Raw genomic sequence first — 21,799 nt, 5'->3', positions numbered from 1 at the left:
TGGGGGGTTTGAAACTCCCCATTTCCTAAAGATTAGTGGAGATTTGGGCTTCTGTAGATTCCCACCATTTATTAAGCACACAAAGTCACAAAGAGCTGATATTAACTTCTAAAGTGTGACAGTGGTGACAAAAATAAGGCTTAAATACAAGACCAGTGATTATCTACAGTAAAAAAAAACAATTTCAGCCTTTTTTTTAAGATTTACGCATTTCAATTTCATAACAAAATTACATCTCCATTATTTGTGTAATGTTTAACTAAATTAAATGAATACAACTTAAAATATTTAGTTGTTATGAAATTTAAATATGTAAATCTTGAAGTAGTTGTATGTGTGTAACAGTACCCAGTTTCACCACCACCACAACGCATAATGGGTTTTTGTGGTTATGCTAAAGAAAATTAAATGCATTACTGATAACATTTTTCTACTGAAAGTAGGAGTAACTCAAACCATTAAAACCAGTGGTCAAATATTATTGTGTAAGTGAAATAAGTGAAATGTGTACTTAAAGCAGTCAAGAGGCATATCGCACAACTGCTGGGTATTTTTATTTTTGTTTTACTTTTACAAGCCACATATCTCAGGCTTAATAAGTTTGGCATTGTTTGTTTGAGAGTGTGTTTTAAACATCCTGATACATGTACGCCAAATTCAGATACAGCAAAGTTTAAACTTATTTTGTACTTTTAACAATAAATATTTTCTTGACTTTCCATAAAATATCACTTTATAACAGCTTTAATTTACGTTAACAAACATTATTATATTATACTGGACAGTGCTTAAAGGTGCTATAAGTAATATTTGTTATATACTAAATCATAAAATTACTATAATATGTCATTTGAGAATTAGGAAACATGATACGTTGAATACTGGCTTCTCCAATAACAATGCTACAGCCAGTATATTCTACATTGAAGTTTCCATACTGGACTGGAATTTCTGTTTGTTTTGACCTGTGTGAAATACACGGTGTAGTATTTCGACACCGCCGGATTGCCAGTTTTGAACAAGTTTACTGACAAACTACACTGCGTGCCATGGAAGCCATCAAACGAACCGTATCAGAAATAACAGATTCCACAAAACCTAAAAATCCTTGCCATCCATCTAAAAATCACCATGACCAGAGGCATAGTAAAACAAGGATAAATATCGGAGATGCCTTTGGAAGATGGAAACAGCTTAAAGCCCAGAAATACTTTAAAATGGATGCTAAGTTGGCTAATTTGCATGACAACATTCTGGCAACCCGCATGAGCTTCGAGTCTTGGGCGGTCCAGACAACTCTCCAATATATTGAATTTGGACTGCAGTACCCATTTCAAATGCTTGTTGTCAATCTTACGGCTTGTTTGAAAAATCTGGAAGCACAGTCGCTCTCTTGTGTGATGTTACATTCATTTGATCTATAGAAGGACAACCCAGAATGAGCAGGAAGAGCCTCATGAAAAAGAGACAGGGATGGTTTGATTACAACACACAAACACACACATGTTGGTGTGGCTATCCTTATGAGGACTCTCCACTACATAATGATTTTTATACTGTACAAACTATAGATTCTATCCCCTAACCCCACCTCTAAACCTAACTCTCTCAAAAAACTTCCTGCATTTTTGGATTTTCAAAAATAAATATAATTTAGTATGTTTTTTTTTTTTTTATAGCATAATACCCTTGTAATTACCAGTGTTAGGAATATTTTGGATCTAGTCGCGATCTCCAATTCCCTGGTCCCGTCTTTCTATGTTCGTGCCCAGTGAGTCTGAGTCTCTGGAGACTTTGCGAAGGAAGTAGAAAGAACAACACGCAGTCGGTCTGTATTCAGTCTACTCAATGTTTATTACAGCAAGCATGTTATTTATATTCTTCATATGACAAAGGAACAAAGAATCAGCCAATAGGATAGTGACAACCAGGGTCAAAGGGGGAGAAATGGGTGCTCTGGAGTAATACAGGAAAAGGGCCAAATGCAGATGCGCCAGACTTACGGTTGACCTTGTTCACCTCAAGAGCACGAGTATGACCTAATCACCTCACAGAAATAAGAATGCGGAACATCATAAAGAGGAAGAGAAGAAATCGGTCAGCAGTTGCTAAATATTCTGACTCACTAACGTGCGCACTGCAGCCTGCATCTGGGGTTAACTGAACACACATGGAAGGCCAGAAACACATACAGGGAGCAGAACAGCATGTACAATTTCATATTTCTCACAATCCCTCCTTTGATCATAAAATGATCACAATCATATCAAACATTGTACCATGCTAAAACCTTTACCATGGGAGCTTTAAACCCTCGTATCTTCATCGTTCATTCTTAGGGGTCGATAAGCAACTTGAGGTGGTCTTACCACTAAGCTAAGAGAGCTGGAAATCATTTGTTTGATTAAAGCCATAAAACAAGGCCATAAGCAGGCGATGATGAAAAATACAAGAAAAACGCAGAATATGACCAAAAAGTAATGTTCCATTTTGTAAATGAATGTCCAAAAACCTGAAAAGAAATCAACATCCCCATTGGGATGGGGGTCTTGTGACCTCTTTACATTTCAGATATATTTTTATATACCTTGCTCTATGATTCCACCTGTTCCATCCTTTTCTAGGATGTATATGTTTGTAACTTAAAAAATGTTATGTTTATCTACCTTACAGTTATGAAAGGAATAATACCTGCCATACCTTCTTCTTGACCAGCCCTTTAACCCAGTGGAGTGATAGTGTAGCACTCAGCAGCCATGGCACTAATTAACTACAATTATGACCAATTACTGAGGGAAAAGCATTGTGCTTTTAAAGACAACGTCTGAGCTGCACTTGTTCAATAACTTTGTTACAGTATATTGAGCATTGTTACTAGCATAATTAATATGTTGAAAAATAGGAATATTAAAAGATCTTTGCTATAATTTTAATAAAATAGTTGCATTTAGCTTACAGTAATTTAATAATACATTATATAATTTATATACGTGATAGAAACATAAGTGATATTAAGTGGCCAAGGATTTGGCCATTTCAAGTATATTTAGTCATACTGAATTGAAAACAACTTTCAGTAATATATAAGCCCCTTTCTAAATATCTAAAATTATTTATTAACCTCTAAAAACATGTCTCAGCAGGTAGGGATGTGTCATATTAACTAGCTACTAATGTGAATTGGTTAAACATTTTTAAAGTGTTGTTTATATAAAAAGACAGTTTTGAAGATGTAAGTTAAAAAATTGTCTTTTGGAACTGTCAAGCTGTTAAACTTAAAACTAACATTAAGAATGTGTTTTGTGTGTTGTGCATGTGCTGTGTATATTCGTATATAACACGTCTAATAAAAGTTAATTAATGGGCCACGTGCAGCATATTTCCAAACATTCTGTTCACTTCATTGTACATTTTCTGACTGTAAATCCTCTTGGAGCTTTCAGGCCATGTCCACTAAACTTGGTCAAATAGTTACATTTAAAAACATACAAGTCCTTAAAGGGAAGAGTCCACCCAAAAATAAAAATTCTGCCATTATTTAGTCGTCATCATGTTGTTTCAAAACATATGTGTCAGGGTTTCCATGCATCTGGAAAGCCTGGAATTTTGCAGTGCAATTTTCCAGTCATGGAAAAGTCATGAAATGTAAAAAAAAGACCTAAATCGAGGGCTTGGGTAGCTCTGTGGTAAAGACCACTGACTGTGCTGGCTACCATCCCTGGAGTCCATAGTTCGAATCCCAGGGCGCACCGAGTGAATCCAGCCAGGTCTCCTAAGCAACCAAATTGGCAGGTTGCTAGGGTGGGTAGAGTCACATGGAGTAACCTGCTAGAATGTGGTTCGCTCTAGGTGGGGTGCACGGTGAGTTGTGCATGGATGCTGCAGTGGATGGCGTGAAGCCTGTTATATCTCCGCGGTAACACACAAGCCACGTGATAAGACGCAGAGGCAACTGAGATTCAGCCTCCGCCTCCCGGATTGAGGCGAGTCACTACACCACCATGAGGACTTAGAGCACATTGGGAATTGGACATTCCAAATTGGGAGAATAATGGGAGAAAAAAACAAATAATAAAAATTACATTTCCTGGAAAATAATTCATTGTCCTGGAAAGTTTAGTTAACTAATCCCTGACATGCTCTGTTTGTCTGCTGTCATCTCTGCATTGCCCAACAAAATAGTTTAGATATTGATATTGTACAAATTATGATTTGTTTTGTTCCAACATTGCTATTAACCAAATAACATTTGAGTTATAAACTTAAGACAACGATGATGGACGGACTACTGATTTGTTTTTACAATTAATTCACACCCTGGGTTGGTAGCATTCTAGAATTAATTTTCGATAATTCAACAAACAGAGTCGGCTTATACCGTGGTCATCACATGTAGTGTGCAGGAATCGAGTCATGAGATGTGACATATTTGGATGAAAATGAATGTTGAATACACAATTAATCAAATAAAAATTGGGATATGTCCTATTGTGATAATTAAACTGCAAAAGTATGTGATTTAATTAAATAATTGTATAATCTGCAAGTGATGCGCACTTCAAATTGAATGTGTGAAGCCGGGTGCTCATACACTGAAAATACCTCATCATGTGCATGTGTGTGTGTGTGTGTGTGTAAGATGACAGTGTGAAGTGCACAGCACATACAGACAATGTATTTATTTAATTAAATCACTGCTTTAAGGGGATTAGTAATCACACTGGGCCATGTAGCAAACTGCTTACTGTATCTGGAAAGGAGATACTACCGTCAAAAACACACACAAAACTGCTTGATTTAAATTGATGCATGTGTTTTTTTTTTTACTTAAATATTTCACTTGTGCACATAAAATGTCCTGGAAATGTCCTGGATAATTGTGCCTTGAAAAGAGTGGGAACCCAGCATGTGCTGTTTTTTAAAAAGAATGTTCAGCATTTAAAATTTAACCTACAATGATTATGTCATATTTTCTGAATTGATGATTCAGGATGCAAATTGGTTCTTTCCTATATCTAATTGCATACTGAACTCAGGTTGATCTTTTCTTACTTACAAATATTTAATGTATCTATCTATATTACGTATACTGAAACTATCAAGCTCTCTCTCCCCCTCCTTTTTTCCTTCTATACCTCCTATATATATTTGAGTTTAGAATTTTTGTCACTGTAATTTTATAGAAGATTTTTTTTATATTTTTCTTTTGCTGCATTGCAAGCATTGATATTTCCTTCAGGATATGCAACTCTAGTTATATCATTATTATGATTTCATATTGTCTAGGTCATGGCAACCTCTTAGCAAAATAAGCAAACTGCAAATGTTTGGAGGACTTGCTTTCAATTAAGGATATAACAAGGGCAAGTTTGGCATGACATGCCAGGTTGCTTATTTATTATTTGATGTAGATAGTGTCAATAAGGGGTTACCAGGAAGGACTCCATCAAAGCTACATATAAAGTTATTGTTCTGCAGAATGTAACAAATCTTTAATAAACTCTGCACTACAGAGGCAAAACACAGGACACTAGAACTGAAACTGAGAAAAATGGATTCAAGGTTTTTTGATTATCCAGTCAAATGTGGATTAGCACATTTTCTGAACATAGTTGAATGAAACTCATCTGTCAAAGGACAGATCATAGACTAAGAGAACAAAATGTGTAGTTCCTGCATTTTGCTGAAGTATGACAATGTACAGTAGATCATTTTAATAAGCTCTTTTGTGCTGAGACTCTCATTCTTTTAGTCAATCTTCTCCATGAAAGAAACGTTTTATCACTTTAGCTTTGACAACTCTCTGCACAGAGATTAAAATCTGATTATTTTGCCATTGTGTATATGCTCCATATTCCATTTCGTTGTTATCTGTACATTGTCTTAATGTACTGTACAAAATATTATCCCAGTTGTTGTGCCACATTGTACTTACATTTTTCCTTGCTTAACTCTACAGGTGTGTCAGTTTGTTGTGGCAGTTAATGGACTGAATGTGCTCACTTTGGACTACAGAACTGTCAGCAAACTCATCCTCACTGGACCCAGAACAGTGCTTATGGAGGTTATGGAAGAAATGGAATACTGATGACACAATCCTTCTATTGTCTTTCTTTCTTTGTCTCTGTTTCCTCTCAGTTTGTATTGGCTGTGCATGAGTGTGCGTGCGTGCGTGCATGCGTGTGTGTGTGTGTGTGTGTGTGTGTGTGTGTGTGTGTGTGTGTGTGTGTGAGAGAGATACAGGCAAGGCTCTTAGTTGGACTCAAAGCTCTGAGTGGAACGTTCTTTTCAAGTGGAATGGCATCATTTTAATTCAAACCATTAACTTAGAGAGCATGACACTAATCCACACTTTAAGATGTGTTCTTTCCATTGGCTCCTCGTTGACTTTTACTCATCCATGTCATCCAGAGACTGTCTGCTGAGATCATGTGGAAAAGCACTGCCAAATATTGTTTTGTAGCAGATTTTATTTAGAACCGTTCCATTTAAAACACCATTTTTGCTGAGAAATCTAAATAAATTAGCAGATCAGATGCAAAACGAATTTGTGCCATTCATGTGAGAGCAAAGTTCAGTGCTCTTTTGTTTTTTCTTTGACTGTTTCTTCATTCAAGTTAAAGAATGAATGTTATCTGTGTATAAAAATAATGCTGTCTTGGATTAGCATAGTTGAAATTGATCACATTACCTTAGTGTGATTAGCTTTAAATACTTGTCGTGTTTTCCGGCACTTCTAAATAATAAAGAGAATTTATGCCTCCATATTAATGCAGGGGAAAACCAACAACAGCACTTACAGAGTGTGTTCTTTAGGTGAAACACAGCTAACGCACATCTAATATATGTTGTACTGTGCCTCATATCAGTTGTACAAGTTGAAGTATCTTGTTAAGATAGTTTTTATTTATTTTGTCTAAATGCCCATTAGGCAATCATGTAGTTAACAGTATAATGTTTATATTATACAACAGCATCAAAAAATAAATCTATGTGAAAGTGTTACTGTCCTAACTGCAAAATATTTTGCCATGAATAGTTTAATGTAGAATAGTCATGTAATGTTTATATGACAAAAAGCAATCAACAAGAAAATACAGTCTTCTAATTCAGTCACCAAAATATGAAACTAGATTAAGAAAACATATGTAACACTATTGAAGAAATGATCAGACTAACTGAAAAACTACAGTAGTGCCATATGTGTAAAGAACTCCTATGCATGTGTATTGTGTACAAGTCATCTGTGCAGGAAAAAATACAGTGTTTAACCTCAGTAGTGCTTATTATTTATCACGACACAGCTGAAAGTGTTATATGAACTGGACAATAAATAAGCTCTGTTGCCAAACTACATCTATCATGTGCAGACATGTACTGAATTAGAGGAACAGTGGTTTTGCAGGATGCTTCTTGTTCATTTGGCATTGTTTGCACTCATTTAAATTGATGAGGATGGCAAATCAACAGGAAAACAATGATCTTTTGGTTTTATAGAACTTTTTGTGCATATTAAGTCCCCAACCTTTAGTATGAATCTTATGCCTTAAAGACCTGTATTGTGCTGCTAATTCTCATGGCAGGTCATGTAATATCTTTAGTTATTTTAAAGAATATACCATGTCCTTTTCTTATGGCTGTGGTATAGGTGAATATTTTAGGGTGATCTTGACAATCTGCATGTTTTGTCTGGGTATTCTTTTAAATACCGGTCCAGAAATGTGCCACATTTTCTCCAGCAATGGGAAGTGTACACAAAGCATAAGCTAATCTTATAATGATAGTTCTTTTATGTTTAATTACTCTTGTTTTGAAATTAAAAGGGAAAAGTTCATCCAAATCTCTGATTTCAATGCAAATGAGGTCAATGCATGTGTGTATGTCTGAATCTGTAAGGAGTAAGCTCGTGGTACCATGTCTGTATTTCTCTGTGCAGCTCTAAATCATTATAAATGTCTGTTTAATGTTTTATTAAACATCTTGATTTCAGTTAAATACTGTATTCTTTCTATATATGCATTTTAAAAATGGTTATTAAATAATGACCATAATCATATGCAGTTGGATTGACATGACATTGAAAGGTACTTCATCCTCCTATTGCGTTTAGATCATTTTGATCCAGGACTTTGTCAGGACTATCAAAATGAACACACACACACACACACACACACACAGTTTAGTGCAGCTAACCTTATGAGGACTCTCCACAGACATAATGATTTTTATACTGTACAGACTATAGATTCTATCCCCTAACTCTCTCAAAAAACTTCCTGCATTTTTACATTTTCATAAAAACGTTGTTTAATATGTTTATTTAAGCGATATTAATTATGAGGACACTAGAAATGTCCTCATAAACCACATTTATAGCATAGTACTGTTGTAATTACAGTTTATAACCTAAAAATGTCCTCCCTTAAATATATATATATATATATATACACATATCCAGATATGGTAATTATAACCTCTGACATAAATCATCAGTGTTTTTATATATTATCATATATCAATCTGTATCAGACACATTTAGCAATTAATAGAGTATACAACCGCAAAATGTATCTACCCACGTGAACTTTGTGTACATGGATGACATAATGTTGTTGACTGAACTATAAAGCTTAACTGTAGTGCCACCTGTTGGTTAAATGCATTTGGCTAATGTATTTACTAAAGTATTAATTTCCAAATTTCGAACTTTAACACATTGTCATCCTAAACCAGGCTAATGCCTGTCTGTCCACGTATGCCAGTTTAGGAGAATGGCATGGTCTATGGCAGCACTGAGATCTGAATAAATAAGGTGACCAGATTTCTGAAATTAAAAACCATGACATTTTTAGTTCAGTGGTAAATATGTAATTGAAATTTCATGTTACTTATCTATTAATTAATGAAGGGGACAATTTGAATGTTATGTATTTTGACCATACTGAATGCAGTAATGTGAACTATGGTATTTCTAACTCTGTTTAATATGTCTCAATGAAATTCTGATATGGAGGTAAATGTGACAATTTTTTATTGAAATGAGTTCATTATTTTCTACACTGTATACAGTAGATGACACTGTGGCATAAAAGTGAACTAAACAAACATATATAAACAATAATTGAATAAATGAACTACTGCAGCTCCTCCACAGCACAGCCTTTGCTCACACTCTTCTTACTATCTTCTAAAATTCCTTTTCCTTCACTTTTACCTGGCACTTTCCTAAAACTAAGATGGTATAGGCTGTTAACTTGCTTGCTGGCAAACTGGCAGAGGAAAGAAATAATCTCACTTGATTACCATTTCTGATTGCCCCTTAGATGAATAACAAATCCTAAGTAATAATAATAATACTGTATCATATATAATGACAATCTAGACAACAATAAATAACTGTTGGGTTAATTGTATAATATAATTGTTAATATAAATCCTGTAACAACGGAATTCCAAAATGTTACTGGGTGAAGTAGTTTTGCACCCCTGTTCACCAAAAAATGAATGTACTTGGCTACAATGGCTGATAGGATGAATTTAACATATGATTTAAAATAAATGTTGTCATTTTTTAAGCAACATTTTTCGAAATGGGGACCCGGGTTGGTCGGTTGCTTGGGGCCTCAGAAACCATAAATCCACCCCATTTAATCTATACATTTTATCAATCCACTGGGAATTGAACCCATGATCTTGGCATTGCTAACACCATGCTCTACCAGCTGAGCAACATTTCCATTGTTAATAGAAAAATGTCTATTAAAGGAATAATTCACACATAAATGAAAGTTAATTAATTTACTCACCCTCAAGCTATCCCAGATGTACATGATTTTCTTTCATCTGTTGAACACAAATGATGATTTTTAGAAGAATAGGTCCTCACAAAGTGTATGGGTACCAACATTTTTAAGCTCCAAAAGCACATAAAGGCAGCATAAAAGCAATTCATAAGACTCCAGTGATATAATCAGTGTCTTCAGAAGCAGTATGATAGGTGAGGTTGAGAAACAGATCAATATTTAAGTCCTTTTTTTACTATAAATTCACATCCCATCCCAGTAGGTGGTGATATGCAAAAAGAATGGAAATCGCCAAAAACAAAAGAAGTAGAATGTGGCATTGAAAGTGGAGATTAAAGTAATCACCCACTCTTATCACATCGCTTCTGAAGATATGGATTTAACTACTGAAGTCGTATGGATTACTTTTATGCTGCTTTTGTGTACATTCTGGATCTTTAAAATTCTGGTACCCTTTAAATTGCATTGTATGGACCTACAGAGCTGAGATATTCTTCTAAAAATCTTCATTTGTGTTCTGCAGAAGAAAGAAGTCAAACACATCTGGGATATAAAAGGGGTAAGTAAATGATGAGAGATTTAACATTTTTGGGTAAACAATTGCTTTCATTTTATCAGTAATTTATTTAGAACACTCTTGTTTATTGATATTTATTTATGAGGAATAATGTTGACAAAATAATTTCCCAAAGGCAGACACATTTAATGTTTATTGTAGCTTTGGATGTTTTCTCTCAGGTTCTTTATGTGACAAAATCATTACCTATTGCATGATATTTACTGAGCACAACATTCCTGTTCAGCTGGTTTCATCTACAATAACACCATCCAAAACGGTCAGACCAACCAACTGATCTTCACCGATCACATCTCAAAACAGCCAGATCATGTAGAAGTTCTTCTAAATAATATCAGGAAATTAAAACCCTTCCTCTCTGAACATGCTACACAATTCCTTGTTCAGTCGCTTGTCATATCTAGATTGGACTACTTTAATGCTCTTTTAGCCAGCCTTTCTGCATTAGCAATTAGGCCTCTTCAAATGATTCAGAATGCAGTAGCACGTTTGGTCTTCAACAAACCCAACATGAGCGCATGTTACACCTCTAATGTCTCTCTACACTGACTGATGGTTGCTGCACATCTAGGTCAAGTTTCTAATGCTGGCTCCAGCTCACCTAAAACAATTTCTGCAGATTTATGTTGTAAATGTGTGGCACCTTGTGGTAACAACACAAAGAGGTACCAAATCACTTTCCCGGACTTTCAGATTCACTGTACCTCAGTGGTGGAATGACCATGTCAACTCCATCCATAAAGCAGACTCCCTCTTTGTCTTCAAAAAAACTTTTTTGAGAGCACTTGATCCTACACTCATAATAATAAAAAATAAAATAAAAATGATTGTTTCACTCTAATCTCTGTTGAAAGCAATTTAAAATGAGCAATTGGAACTTTGTAATGCAGCACTTTTAGTGGGACTTTAAGATAAATCGATAAGTTGCTTTGGATAGAAGTGTCCGCTAAATGAATGAATGTAAATGAAAACATCAGTCAAAACCACGATCTTTACATAATAAAACTAATGGCAGGTTTCTTATTATTTCAGTGTTTACTGTCAAGATTTCATGAGGCAATGACTCAACACAACATCATCATAACCAGCTCAGGTGGATTATGTCATGAGAAAGTTTTTTTGGATAAACTAGTTTGCACAATACTATTTATCTGGGATCTTTTAGTCATTGAGATTCTGACCATGCGCAATGTGTTTTCGCAAAAAGAAAGAAGTGCAGTATTTTTAGTTGTATAGCATGTTTCACAACATATAAAGAATAGGGCTCTCTGGGACGGTCCTCAGCTGGTTCAGGTCATTTCTAGAAGGTATTGGTTACTATGTGAACATTGGAAACTATGAATCTGAGTGGATATCTTTGACGTGCATAGTCACACAAGGCTCCGCTCCTGTTCAACCTGCATATGCTCCCACTAGGCCAAATTATGAAAAACAAAAATTGCATACCATAGCTATGCAGATGATACCCAGATCTTTCAAGCCCTATCGCCAAATGACTACAGCCCCATAGACTCTCTGTGCCAGTGCATTGATGAAATTAACAGTTGGATGTGCCAAAACTTCCTTCAGTTAAACAATGACAAGACAGAGGTCATTGTATTGGCAACAAAGTTGAAATTCCAAAGGCGAACACATTCTTTGAATCCATAGGCCTATAGACAAAATCAAGTAAGAAATATTGGTGTAATTTTGGTAATTTCACATCAACGCAATAACTAAATCAGCCAACTATCATCTAAAAAATACAGCCAGAATTAGATTTAGACTTAGAGAAACTTGTTCATGCATTCATTACCAGTAGGGCCGGCTACATCACCAAATCTGAGCCAGGGGCGGAGCCAGGAGTTTTTCACAGGGGTGGCCGGGCAGGGGCCAGCGATCAGTCTGTGGTGGCACAGAAATTTTAGTACAGTACATGTTAAGTCTTGTGCTCAAAAACGTCAATTGTGTGTGGGGTGGCCAGGCTTCAGTCCATGGTGGCCATGGCCACCCTTGGCCACCCCCTAGCTCCGCCACTGATCTGAGCATATTTCTCCAGACCTCAGTCCCTTTACACTGGCTTCCAGTTACATTTAGAATTGATTTTAAAGTACAATTACTCTTTTAGAAATCGCTCAATAGTCTAGGACCTAAATACATTTCATATATGCTTGTAGAATATAAGCCTAACAAACCTCTCAGATCATTATGATCAAGTCAGTTAGACATAACTCAAAACAAGGTGAGACAGCGTTTAGCTATTATGCCACTAGTTCCAGAAGAGGTTAAATGTGCCCCAACGGTAGCCATATTTAAATCCAGACTGAAAACACTTCTGTGCATTCTCTGACTGAGCATTGTGCTGCACTTATTGATTTCACTGAATAGTTTTGCATGTGTCTTTCATTCATTTTAATTATTTTGTATATCATTGACTTGTGATGATTATTGAACCTACAGAGAACAATCAGTAAACTCTCTCTCATTTGATTACTGCAAAACCCGACTCTGAGTTTTTATCCTTCAATATCCATGTTGAGGACCCAGCTGTTGCCCCCTACAGCTTATGGTGGAAGAATGCAGGCAGCTTTATCGGTGTAAACTTGAAGAATGCAGGCAGCTTTATCGGTGTAAACTTGAAGAATGCAGGCAGCTTTATCGGTGTAAATTTGATCAACCAAAAAAAAATAAGATAGGTAGATTTTATTATTTTGTTAGGGACTGTCTGGTGGAGAGATTGAGTGAGGCGCTGCTGTTTGTACCTGAATAAAAGAGGCCTAAGACACCCTGCACTCTGTACCGAGAGTGGACAGGAGTGGTTCTAGTCCTCACTTGGAGTCTTTATTACGAATCTAGCAGTGGCTAGATATCACACCTGGATGTAGTGATATCTTGATTAGAATCTGAGGATGTCCTTGTGACATCAGAGACATCCACAGAAGGATGGTGCAAATAATAGTCTACAGACTTTGAATGGGAAAACAAGGGCACCCCGAGGTTAGGAAAAGATAGATAGCAGATACTTTTAGTTCAGATTAAATATGAATCTTTTTTTATTTTCTTGTTTTATATACACAGTGTTGGCTTTGGTTGATCATGGTTAGGCTACACTGAGATCTGCCTTTGAGACTAAAATTAAAGGAAAAGAAATTCAATAATGATTTGGATCATTTCATGTTCTGCTTTTTTTTCAATTAGCTGAAGTCGTGCTCTTAATACCTGTTCTGCTGATTTTTATGACATTTTATTATTTTTATTTTATTTTTATTTTATTTTACCACAGCCACCACCATTGTGTCCTTGAGCAAGGCATTTAACTCCAGGTTGCTCCAGGGGGATTGTCCCTGTAATAAGTGCACTGTAAGGTGCTTTGGATAAAAGCGTCTGCCAGATGAGTAAATGTAATGTTTATGTAAATGCAAATTATTTAAATCATGTTAAAAATAATATCAAATGAATAGAAAACATTTCCCATATTGCTAAAAGGGAATCTCGCTCATCCTCAGACATGGATTTATCCCTAATTTTTTAGTGGGGCACAGCATAACTTTACTGCGGCTCATGCCCCTATAAAAAGGGGTCTAGCGATGCCCCTGTCACCAACTCTTATGACCACAACAAGGTCATTTTGAGTCACAAAATAGACCTAAAATTTGTCCACAAGTGCAGTTCCTTTGTCTTATAACAAGAGGGCAGTGTTACATTTTGCCTCTATCACTTTCACCTCAATGTCATGTTCTCCACTAATAAAAGTTAAGAAATGATCTGTAGCAGACATCACAAAACATTTCTTTAAACATCTGTCCATTTGTGTAATCTTCTTTTTTAACACAAGGTTAAATTCTTCATATTTACACATTTAATTGCCAGCGTAAATTCCCTCTGAGGCAATGCACCTTTTCAGTTTCTTTTAAAGAGCTTCTGTTTCAGTGCATTACTCCTTTTATGTTGATTGTACTAGACCGATTGTCACTAATTTTACCATATTTATATATTTATTGTTCCCCTATGTCTATGTCTTTGCATTGCTTGCACACCTGTGCTGGATGTAGTAGTAGACTAAGTGAAATGTGAGTATTTGAAGGTGGTCTTTAAAAGCAAAGAATGATATTGGGAAATTCCCTGCACACTAAATGAGGTTAGAGCAGACAAACAGACTTTTAACCTTAGACTTAAGACAACCCTCCCCCATTGTGCCTTTTAACTGGGTTTCATAAGTGATTCTGAACTCTCTTTTTTTCTCTTTTGTGCTGAGGAGTTCCTTTTTCCCCATTCATGTTCTTCATTCATTTCAGTCAAACCAGACAAGACCAGAACGGCAAGACTCACAAGGTGTGCATAAAACAGGTATCAAAATTTGAATGTTGAAAATGAATTGAATACAGTAGGTGAAAATAAACTGTTGTAGCAATTCATCGCATTAAATAAATAATTTCTTGCTCAGAATTTTGATCTTGTTTTCCAATAAAAGTATCTAAACATCCTTAAAACAAGATACAATTACAGTACTTTGAAGCAAAATTGCACAAGACATTTAATATATATACTGTAAATAGAAAAGATATACTGTATCTTGAATTAAGTTGATTTTAAAATTTTTTAATCATGAATCTTTATGAGGTTTACATATAAAACAATATAAATCAATAGGGTAAACAAAAAACAAACAAAAAAAACTCTTAATTTAATATGCAATATTCTTTCATGTGAAAATGTATTATTTTACACTATTTTACTTCCCAGGCACATTTATCTTTTTTGAATGATGTTTAGATATTTTTTACTGAAAACAAGACCAAAAAAAAATAAAAAATCTGATTAAGAAAATTTATAATTAAATAATAATTATTATTCTTTGCAGTGTATTAAGCAAACAGAGGCCTTTATGAAGTGAATCACACTGCTCAAGAGCAGCCACATCTGTCACTGAAAGTAAAATAGAAAAATGATTATCTCCAAAAGTAATGCTCCCATGCCCATTTCACAGAAGTGGGAGAGGAAGGGAGTCTGGATGATTTTTTTTTTAAGTTCAATAGGCCACACAGTTCGGTGACAGTTGATGCATGAATCTTATCAGATGCCCACTGCTCCTTCTCTTATAATCCTTCACACCACAGGTCTCTAACATGGATTTATTTCTGACCAAAATGTTTCCAATATAATTGCACAGGGCACCCTTCTCTCTCAACATGTCTTTATAAAGTTACCAAAGGCTTCACTAAAAGGAAACATTACACAGAATTACATAATCTTGCAAATATGGTTTCAGGTCGGTATGTTTAGCCATGGTATTGTAATAATAATTAGACATCAAAGCTCAGGAGATGACAGGCCACATACCCCTTGCACTTTTATAAGCACAGAACATTGATCTGGCAGGGTTTTGCAAGATATCACTGGCCAGTGATTGGTTTGCTATGATATACACTGATTACCCTTCAGTGGAAAACATAACCTTTTGTTTTAATGATGAAGCTTTTGTGAAACCACCTCATGGGTGAAATGAATGAGATAAAATGAATGCCAAACATTAAAAATATGTCTAACAAGGGCATGACTCCTCCGTCCCTTCATGCCTCTCAAAATAATCTGGCAACCATCTTCTTACAATATCACTTACATCCTTACCATGTTGATAAGGGATGATCAACTTAAATAAATCATGCAGATTTTATGTATGCATCAAAGCAGTTACTTAAAGGGATAGTTCACACACAAATGTCATAATTTACTCTCACTCATGTAATCCCAGATGTGTATGACTTTCTTTCTTCTGCAGAACACAAGTTATGATTTTTAGAAGAATATTTCAACTCTGTAGGTCCAGACAAATCAAGTGAATGGGTGCCAAAATTTTGACACTCCAAAAAGCATATAAAGTTGTCATAAAAGTAACTCATACAACTTTTTTTTTCTTTCAGAAGTGAAATTGATAGGTGTGTGTGAGAAGCAGATCAATATTTAAGTATCTTTTTTTGTTTTGCAAGAATTTATTTTCCCTGCCAAGTAGGGGCGGTATGCATGAAGAATATGAATCACAAGAAGAAGAATGTGAAAGTATGGGTGAGAAACCCCATGTTTCTCACCCACATCTATCATATCACTTCTGAAGACATTGATTTAACCACTCAAGTCTTATGGATTACTTTTATGCTGACTTATGTGATTTTTGTTATGAGCTTCAAAATTTTGGCACCCATTCACTTTCAATGTATGGACCAAAAGAGCTGAGATATTCTTCCAAAAATCTTAATTTGAGTTCAACAGAGGAACGAAAGTTATACACATCTGGCTTGGCATTAGGATGAGTAAATAATGAGAGCATTTTCATTTTTGGGTGAACTATACCTTTAAGATAAACAGGCTGAAATTTCAAAAATCATTATCCAGTGGATCAGTCTATGCCATGGCTGTGACCTCAACAAACACTGAGAATGTTTGCTTAGCCATTCTTTTGCACCTGTGTTCATAAAGCACATCTTTGCTCTGTCCAAGAGATGTGTGACCATTTGAATGGGAAGATACTTTGCTCAACCTTGTGTATCTTCACAGTACACTGTATACAAATAGCCTTTAATCCAAATATTGTATTCGTTTTTGTCATCTAGTTAATGTACTGTGATCCCAAAATATCTATAGATTATATAACAATATATATAAATACAGTGTACAGTTGAACAAACATTTTTCAAGATATTTCACAGAGGTTTGTAAGGTGTTTAAAATGATAAAACATTTAATATACAGTATCATGTGCAAAAACTATTTGGACACTCTCTGGTTTTAACATGTCTACAGTTAACGTGATGAACTATGGCTTTTCTGCTATAGGACACTTGTGTGTACTTGATGGGAACTGACCTTTTTCATCCACCGAAAATTACTTTGACCCCAGTTAGTAAAAAAGAATGACAAAAAGAAAAGGTTTGAGAAAAGGTCTGGTGTAATTTTTTAGATGCCAATTGTTTTGATATTTTGCATCTAGTGTGCAGTGATATCCAGACATTTTCAAGAGTGACTTGAGAGTCCAAATTCTTTTTGGGACCTCTGTATGTGTGTGACATCTGCCTTCTTGTGCATGCGTGCATCTGCTTGTCTGAGTGAACTGCTCTTTCCTGTATCTCCAGGGTATTGCAGCCTCCTCCATGCCATCCTCTTTTGCTGTTTCCCATGGTTAATTAGAAGTCGCTGAGAAATAGAATGTTCCTTTGGAGTCTGCTGAATGAACTCACTGATTAGCCTACAATGCCTCATTACGCTTGGCCTTGTCATTTAGGAATAGGCCATTCAGAGTTAAAGAGCCTACTTCTTACTACATCTCAGCATCCAGGTGTCACTGTCACAGTTCCATACTGACTGTAAATTAATGTTGATAAATGCTATATACACTGCAAGCTGCACTGTTTTCAGTGAGCCATTCATCTGCAGTAAACTTTGAAGAGCTTAAGTTTTTGAAAAGTCTATGAGATCTCTTACCTTCAAGATCAAAATGTCCTTATTCTTTCGAAGGATGTGTTTGCGATTAAGCAAATGCGAAGACCTTGTCTGAAATGTGTACATTTTCATAATCCTATCCATATATTGTACATTTCAAATTCCTGAACTATAATGCTCGGCAATAAACAAAAGGACATAATGAAAGAGATTCAAGGAAGCATGAAACACTTCATGCTTGCATCAAACATTGTATTAATGGTTGTCTATTATTATTAGCTGAGAATTTATATTCAGCAGTCATGTCTGCACTGGGGCGGCATGGTGGCCAAGAAGCAAGAAGGTCCTAGGTTCGTGTCCCGGCTCATCTAGGGCCTTTCTGTGTGGAATTTGCATGTTCTCCCCGTGTTTGCATGGGCTCCTGTTTCCCTCACAAGTCCAAAAACATGCAGGTTAAGTGAATTGGAGACTCTAAATTGCCCAGTATGTGTGTGAGTGAGAGTCCCCCAGCCACTGGGGGTTGCGTCAGGAAGGGCATTCATTGTAAAACCTATGCCAAATAAAATATATATGCGGACTATCATGAAGTGGACCCTGCACCTACTTAGATACAAATGCTAGGAAAGAGAGAGTCATGTCTGTACTGAAGTCAACTGTTATGTATACCCTGTCTTGTTCCACTGTTGCCCTTTTGTTTACCATTTTTGTCACTTTTGTACTCCTTAGTTTTCACTTTTGTCCCTTTTGTAGCTCCACAGTCTTGTTTTCCCTCACGTTCACTGTTCATTGTTTTCACCTGCCCTTGTTAATTTGCCTTTGGTTTCTGTTAATCACCTTGTCATCTAGTTTGTGTTCTGTTTGTTCATTGGCCCCTTTGTCCCAGATTCTTGTATTTAAACCCTGTCTGTTTGTTCAGTCTCTGTCAGTCCTTGTTTGATTGTTTGAATGTGGTTGGATGTTCCTCCCAAGCATGCGTTCCCGTGTTTCTAGTTCCTGTGTTTTCTAGTTTTATGTTTGTTTCCCCATCATGGGTTTTCCTTTGTGTTTGTTTAATAAATAAAGATAACTGCATTTGGATCCTCAACCTTCGTCTGCCTTCTCCTACTTCCACATCCGTTACAGAACGACTGACCCAACAATGGATCCAGCGGTTCAGCGAGCTAACTACCACCTGCTCTGCTTAAAGCAAGAAGACCGCCCTATAGAAGACCACATCTGCGACTTCCTGAACCTGGCAAAGATCTCAGACTTCCCGGACTCAGCCTTGGTGGTCTTCTTCAGGGGCAATTTAAATGCTTCACTGAAGGAGCGGTTGCCACAGGCAACGCGCGGCTGGACTCTCCGCGACTTCTTGAGGCAACGTTGCTGGTCTGCGGCTCACTGTTCACCGTGGGCATCGTTGAGGAGGACCCTACCTCTCCACCCATGGCGGTGACTCTCCAGTCGTCCCTAGCGCTTCCTGTCACACCAGCCCCTCCGGTCAGAGAGCAAACCCCCACGCCTGTCGCTGTCAATGAGCCAGCACGGCCAACTTCGTCCGCTCGAAGGAGGAGGAGAAGACAGGCGTCCGCCTTCCGGTCCACGCCTGCCCCGGTCTGCGAGCCAGAGCCCACGCCTGCCCCGGTCTGCGAGCCAGAGCCCTCGTCAGCCACGGTCACCCAGCCAGCGCCTGTCGCCTCAGAGGTCAGTGAGCCAGCGCCTGTCGCCTCAGAGGTCAGTGAGCCAGCGCCTGTCGCCTCAGAGGTCAGTGAGCCAGCGCCTGTCGCCTCGACCGTCCCTGAGCCGGCGCCTGTAGCCTCGACCATCCAAGAGCCGGTGCCAGCAGCTGTGACCGTCCAAGAGCCAGTGCCAGCAGACATGCTCGTCCAAGAGCCAGCACCAGTAGCCATGACCGTCCAAGAGCCAGCACCCCTCGAGCCTCCCAGGGCTCCTCCTTCCGAGCTTTCCAGAGCTCTGCCTTCCGAGCTTCCTGAGCTTTCCAGAGCTCTGCCTTCTGAGCTTCCTGAGCTTTCCAGAGCTGTGCCTTCCGAGCTTCCTGAGCTTTCCAGAGCTCTGCCTTCCGAGCTTCCTGAGCTTTCCAGAGCTCTGCCTTCCGAGCTTCCTGAGCTTTCCAGAGCTCTGCCTTCCGAGCTTCCTGAGCTTTCCAGAGCTCTGCCTTCCGAGCTTCCTGAGCTTTCCAGAGCTCCGCCTCCCGAGCTTTCCAGAGCTCCACCTCCCGAGCTTTCCAGAGCTCCACCTTCCGAGCCTCCCGAGCTTTCCAGAGCTCCGCCTTCCGAGCTTTCCAGAGCTCCGCCTTCCGAGCTTTCCAGAGCTCCGCCTACCGAGTCTTCCAGGGCTCCTCTCGAGCTTCCCAGAGCTCCGCTACCCGAGTCTTCCAGGACTCCGCCTCTCAAGTCTCTCGAGCCTCCCAGAACTCCTCCCGAGCTTCCCCGGGCTCCTCCTCTCGAGCTTCCTAGTACTCTGCCTTCCGAGCCTTCCAGGGCTCCTCCTCTCGAGCCTCCTAGGGCTCTGCCTCTCAAGTCTCTCGAGCCTCCTAGGGCTCCGCCTCTCAAGCCTTCCAGGGCTCCGCCTCTCGGGCCTTCTAGGGCTCCGCCTCTCAAGCCTCTCGAGCCTCCCAGGGCTCCGCCTCTCGAGCCTCCCAGGGCTCCGCCTCTCGAGCCTCCCAGGGCTCCGCCTCTCGAGCCTCCCAGGGCTCCGCCCCTCGAGCCTCTCGAGCCTTCCAGGGCTCTGCCCCTCGAGCCTCCCGAGCCTCCTACGGCTCCACCTCCCGGGCCTCCTATGGCTCCGCCCTCAGAGCCTCCTGGGCCTCCTACGGCTCTGCCCCCAGAGACTCCAGAACCTTCCAGGTCCTCGCCACTAAAGCCTCCTACGGTACCACCGCCCTCAGCTCCGCCTCCTGAGCCTTCCTCAGTTCCGTCTCCTGAGCCACCTTCGGCTCTGCCTCCGGAGCCTTCCAGGCCTCCGCCTCTAGAGCCTCCCACGGCGCCACCTCCATTGGCTCCACCTCCTGAGCCTTCCAGGCCTCCGCCTCTAGAGCCTCCCACGGCGCCACCTCCATTGGCTCCACCTCCTGAGCCTTCCGGGCCTCCGCCTCTAGAGCCTCCTACGGCGCCACCTTCCTCGGATCCGCCTCCTGGGCCTCCCTCGGCTCCGCCTCCTAAGCCCCCCACGGTCCTGCCTACGCCTCCTTCGGCGCCGCTTCCCAAGTCTTCTACGGCTCCGCCTCCGAAGTCCTCCTTGGCTCCGCCTCACGTGGCTCCACCGGTCCCTATCCTGCGGCCACCACCCAGGTCCCCCAAGCCTACCCACATCCCGTGGTCAACTCCCAGGCCTCCTGAACCTGTCCCTGCCCTGTGGCCAGCTCCCAGGCCTCCTGAGCCCGTCCTTGCCCTGTGGCCAGCACCCAGGCCACCTGAGCCCGTCCTTGCCCTGAGGTCAGCTCCCAGACCTCCTGAACCTGTCCCTGCCCTGTGGCCAGCTCCCAGGCCTCCTGAACCTATCCTTGCCTTATGGCCAGCCCCCGGGCCATCTAAACCTGTCCCTTTGTGCCCCCGTGGACTGCCTAATTGCCCGTTGTGCCCCCATGGACTGTCTCATCTCCCTTTGTGCCCCCGTGGACTGTCTCATTTCCCCTCGTGGCCCCCCCTTGGACTTCCTGCCTGCCCTTTGTGCCCCCTTGGACTTCCTGCCTGCCCTCTGTGCCCCTTGGACTGCCTCCTTGCTCTTGTGCCCCCCGGTCTGCCTGTCTGCCCCGGTGCCATCATTTTGTTCTTTGTGGGTTTTTGTCTTTTGTCTTTGTTTTTAGGATCGTCTGGAAGCCGATCCTTTGAGGGGGGGCTCTGTTATGTATACCCTGTCTTGTTCCACTGTTGCCCTTTTGTTTACCATTTTTGTCACTTTTGTACTCCTTAGTTTTCACTTTTGTCCCTTTTGTAGCTCCACAGTCTTGTTTTCCCTCACGTTCACTGTTCATTGTTTTCACCTGCCCTTGTTAATTTGCCTTTGG

General features: G+C 39.4%; 1 protein-coding gene across 3 annotated transcripts in view; it reads left to right on the top strand.

Moving 5' to 3' along the window:
• Positions 1-8,019, top strand: part of LOC127657905 (DEP domain-containing mTOR-interacting protein-like) — a 39,138-nt gene extending 31,119 nt beyond the window's left edge. For 2 of the 3 annotated variants that reach the window (XM_052146884.1, XM_052146882.1), the window contains one exon: positions 5,960-8,018. In XM_052146884.1, the coding sequence (XP_052002844.1) occupies positions 5,960-6,088 (129 nt within the window). In that variant the 3' untranslated portion in view covers positions 6,089-8,018. Of the gene's footprint in view, positions 1-5,959 lie in introns of all 3 variants that reach the window. The other variant, XM_052146885.1, reaches the window with a different exon arrangement.
• The last annotated feature ends 13,780 nt before the right edge of the window (positions 8,020-21,799 follow it).

This window comes from Xyrauchen texanus, chromosome 17, assembly GCF_025860055.1.
Source record: "Xyrauchen texanus isolate HMW12.3.18 chromosome 17, RBS_HiC_50CHRs, whole genome shotgun sequence".
NCBI classification, from domain to species: domain Eukaryota; kingdom Metazoa; phylum Chordata; class Actinopteri; order Cypriniformes; family Catostomidae; genus Xyrauchen; species Xyrauchen texanus.
The sequence above is the reverse complement of the archived record's forward strand: the minus strand, read 5'-3'. Positions and strand labels throughout refer to the sequence as shown.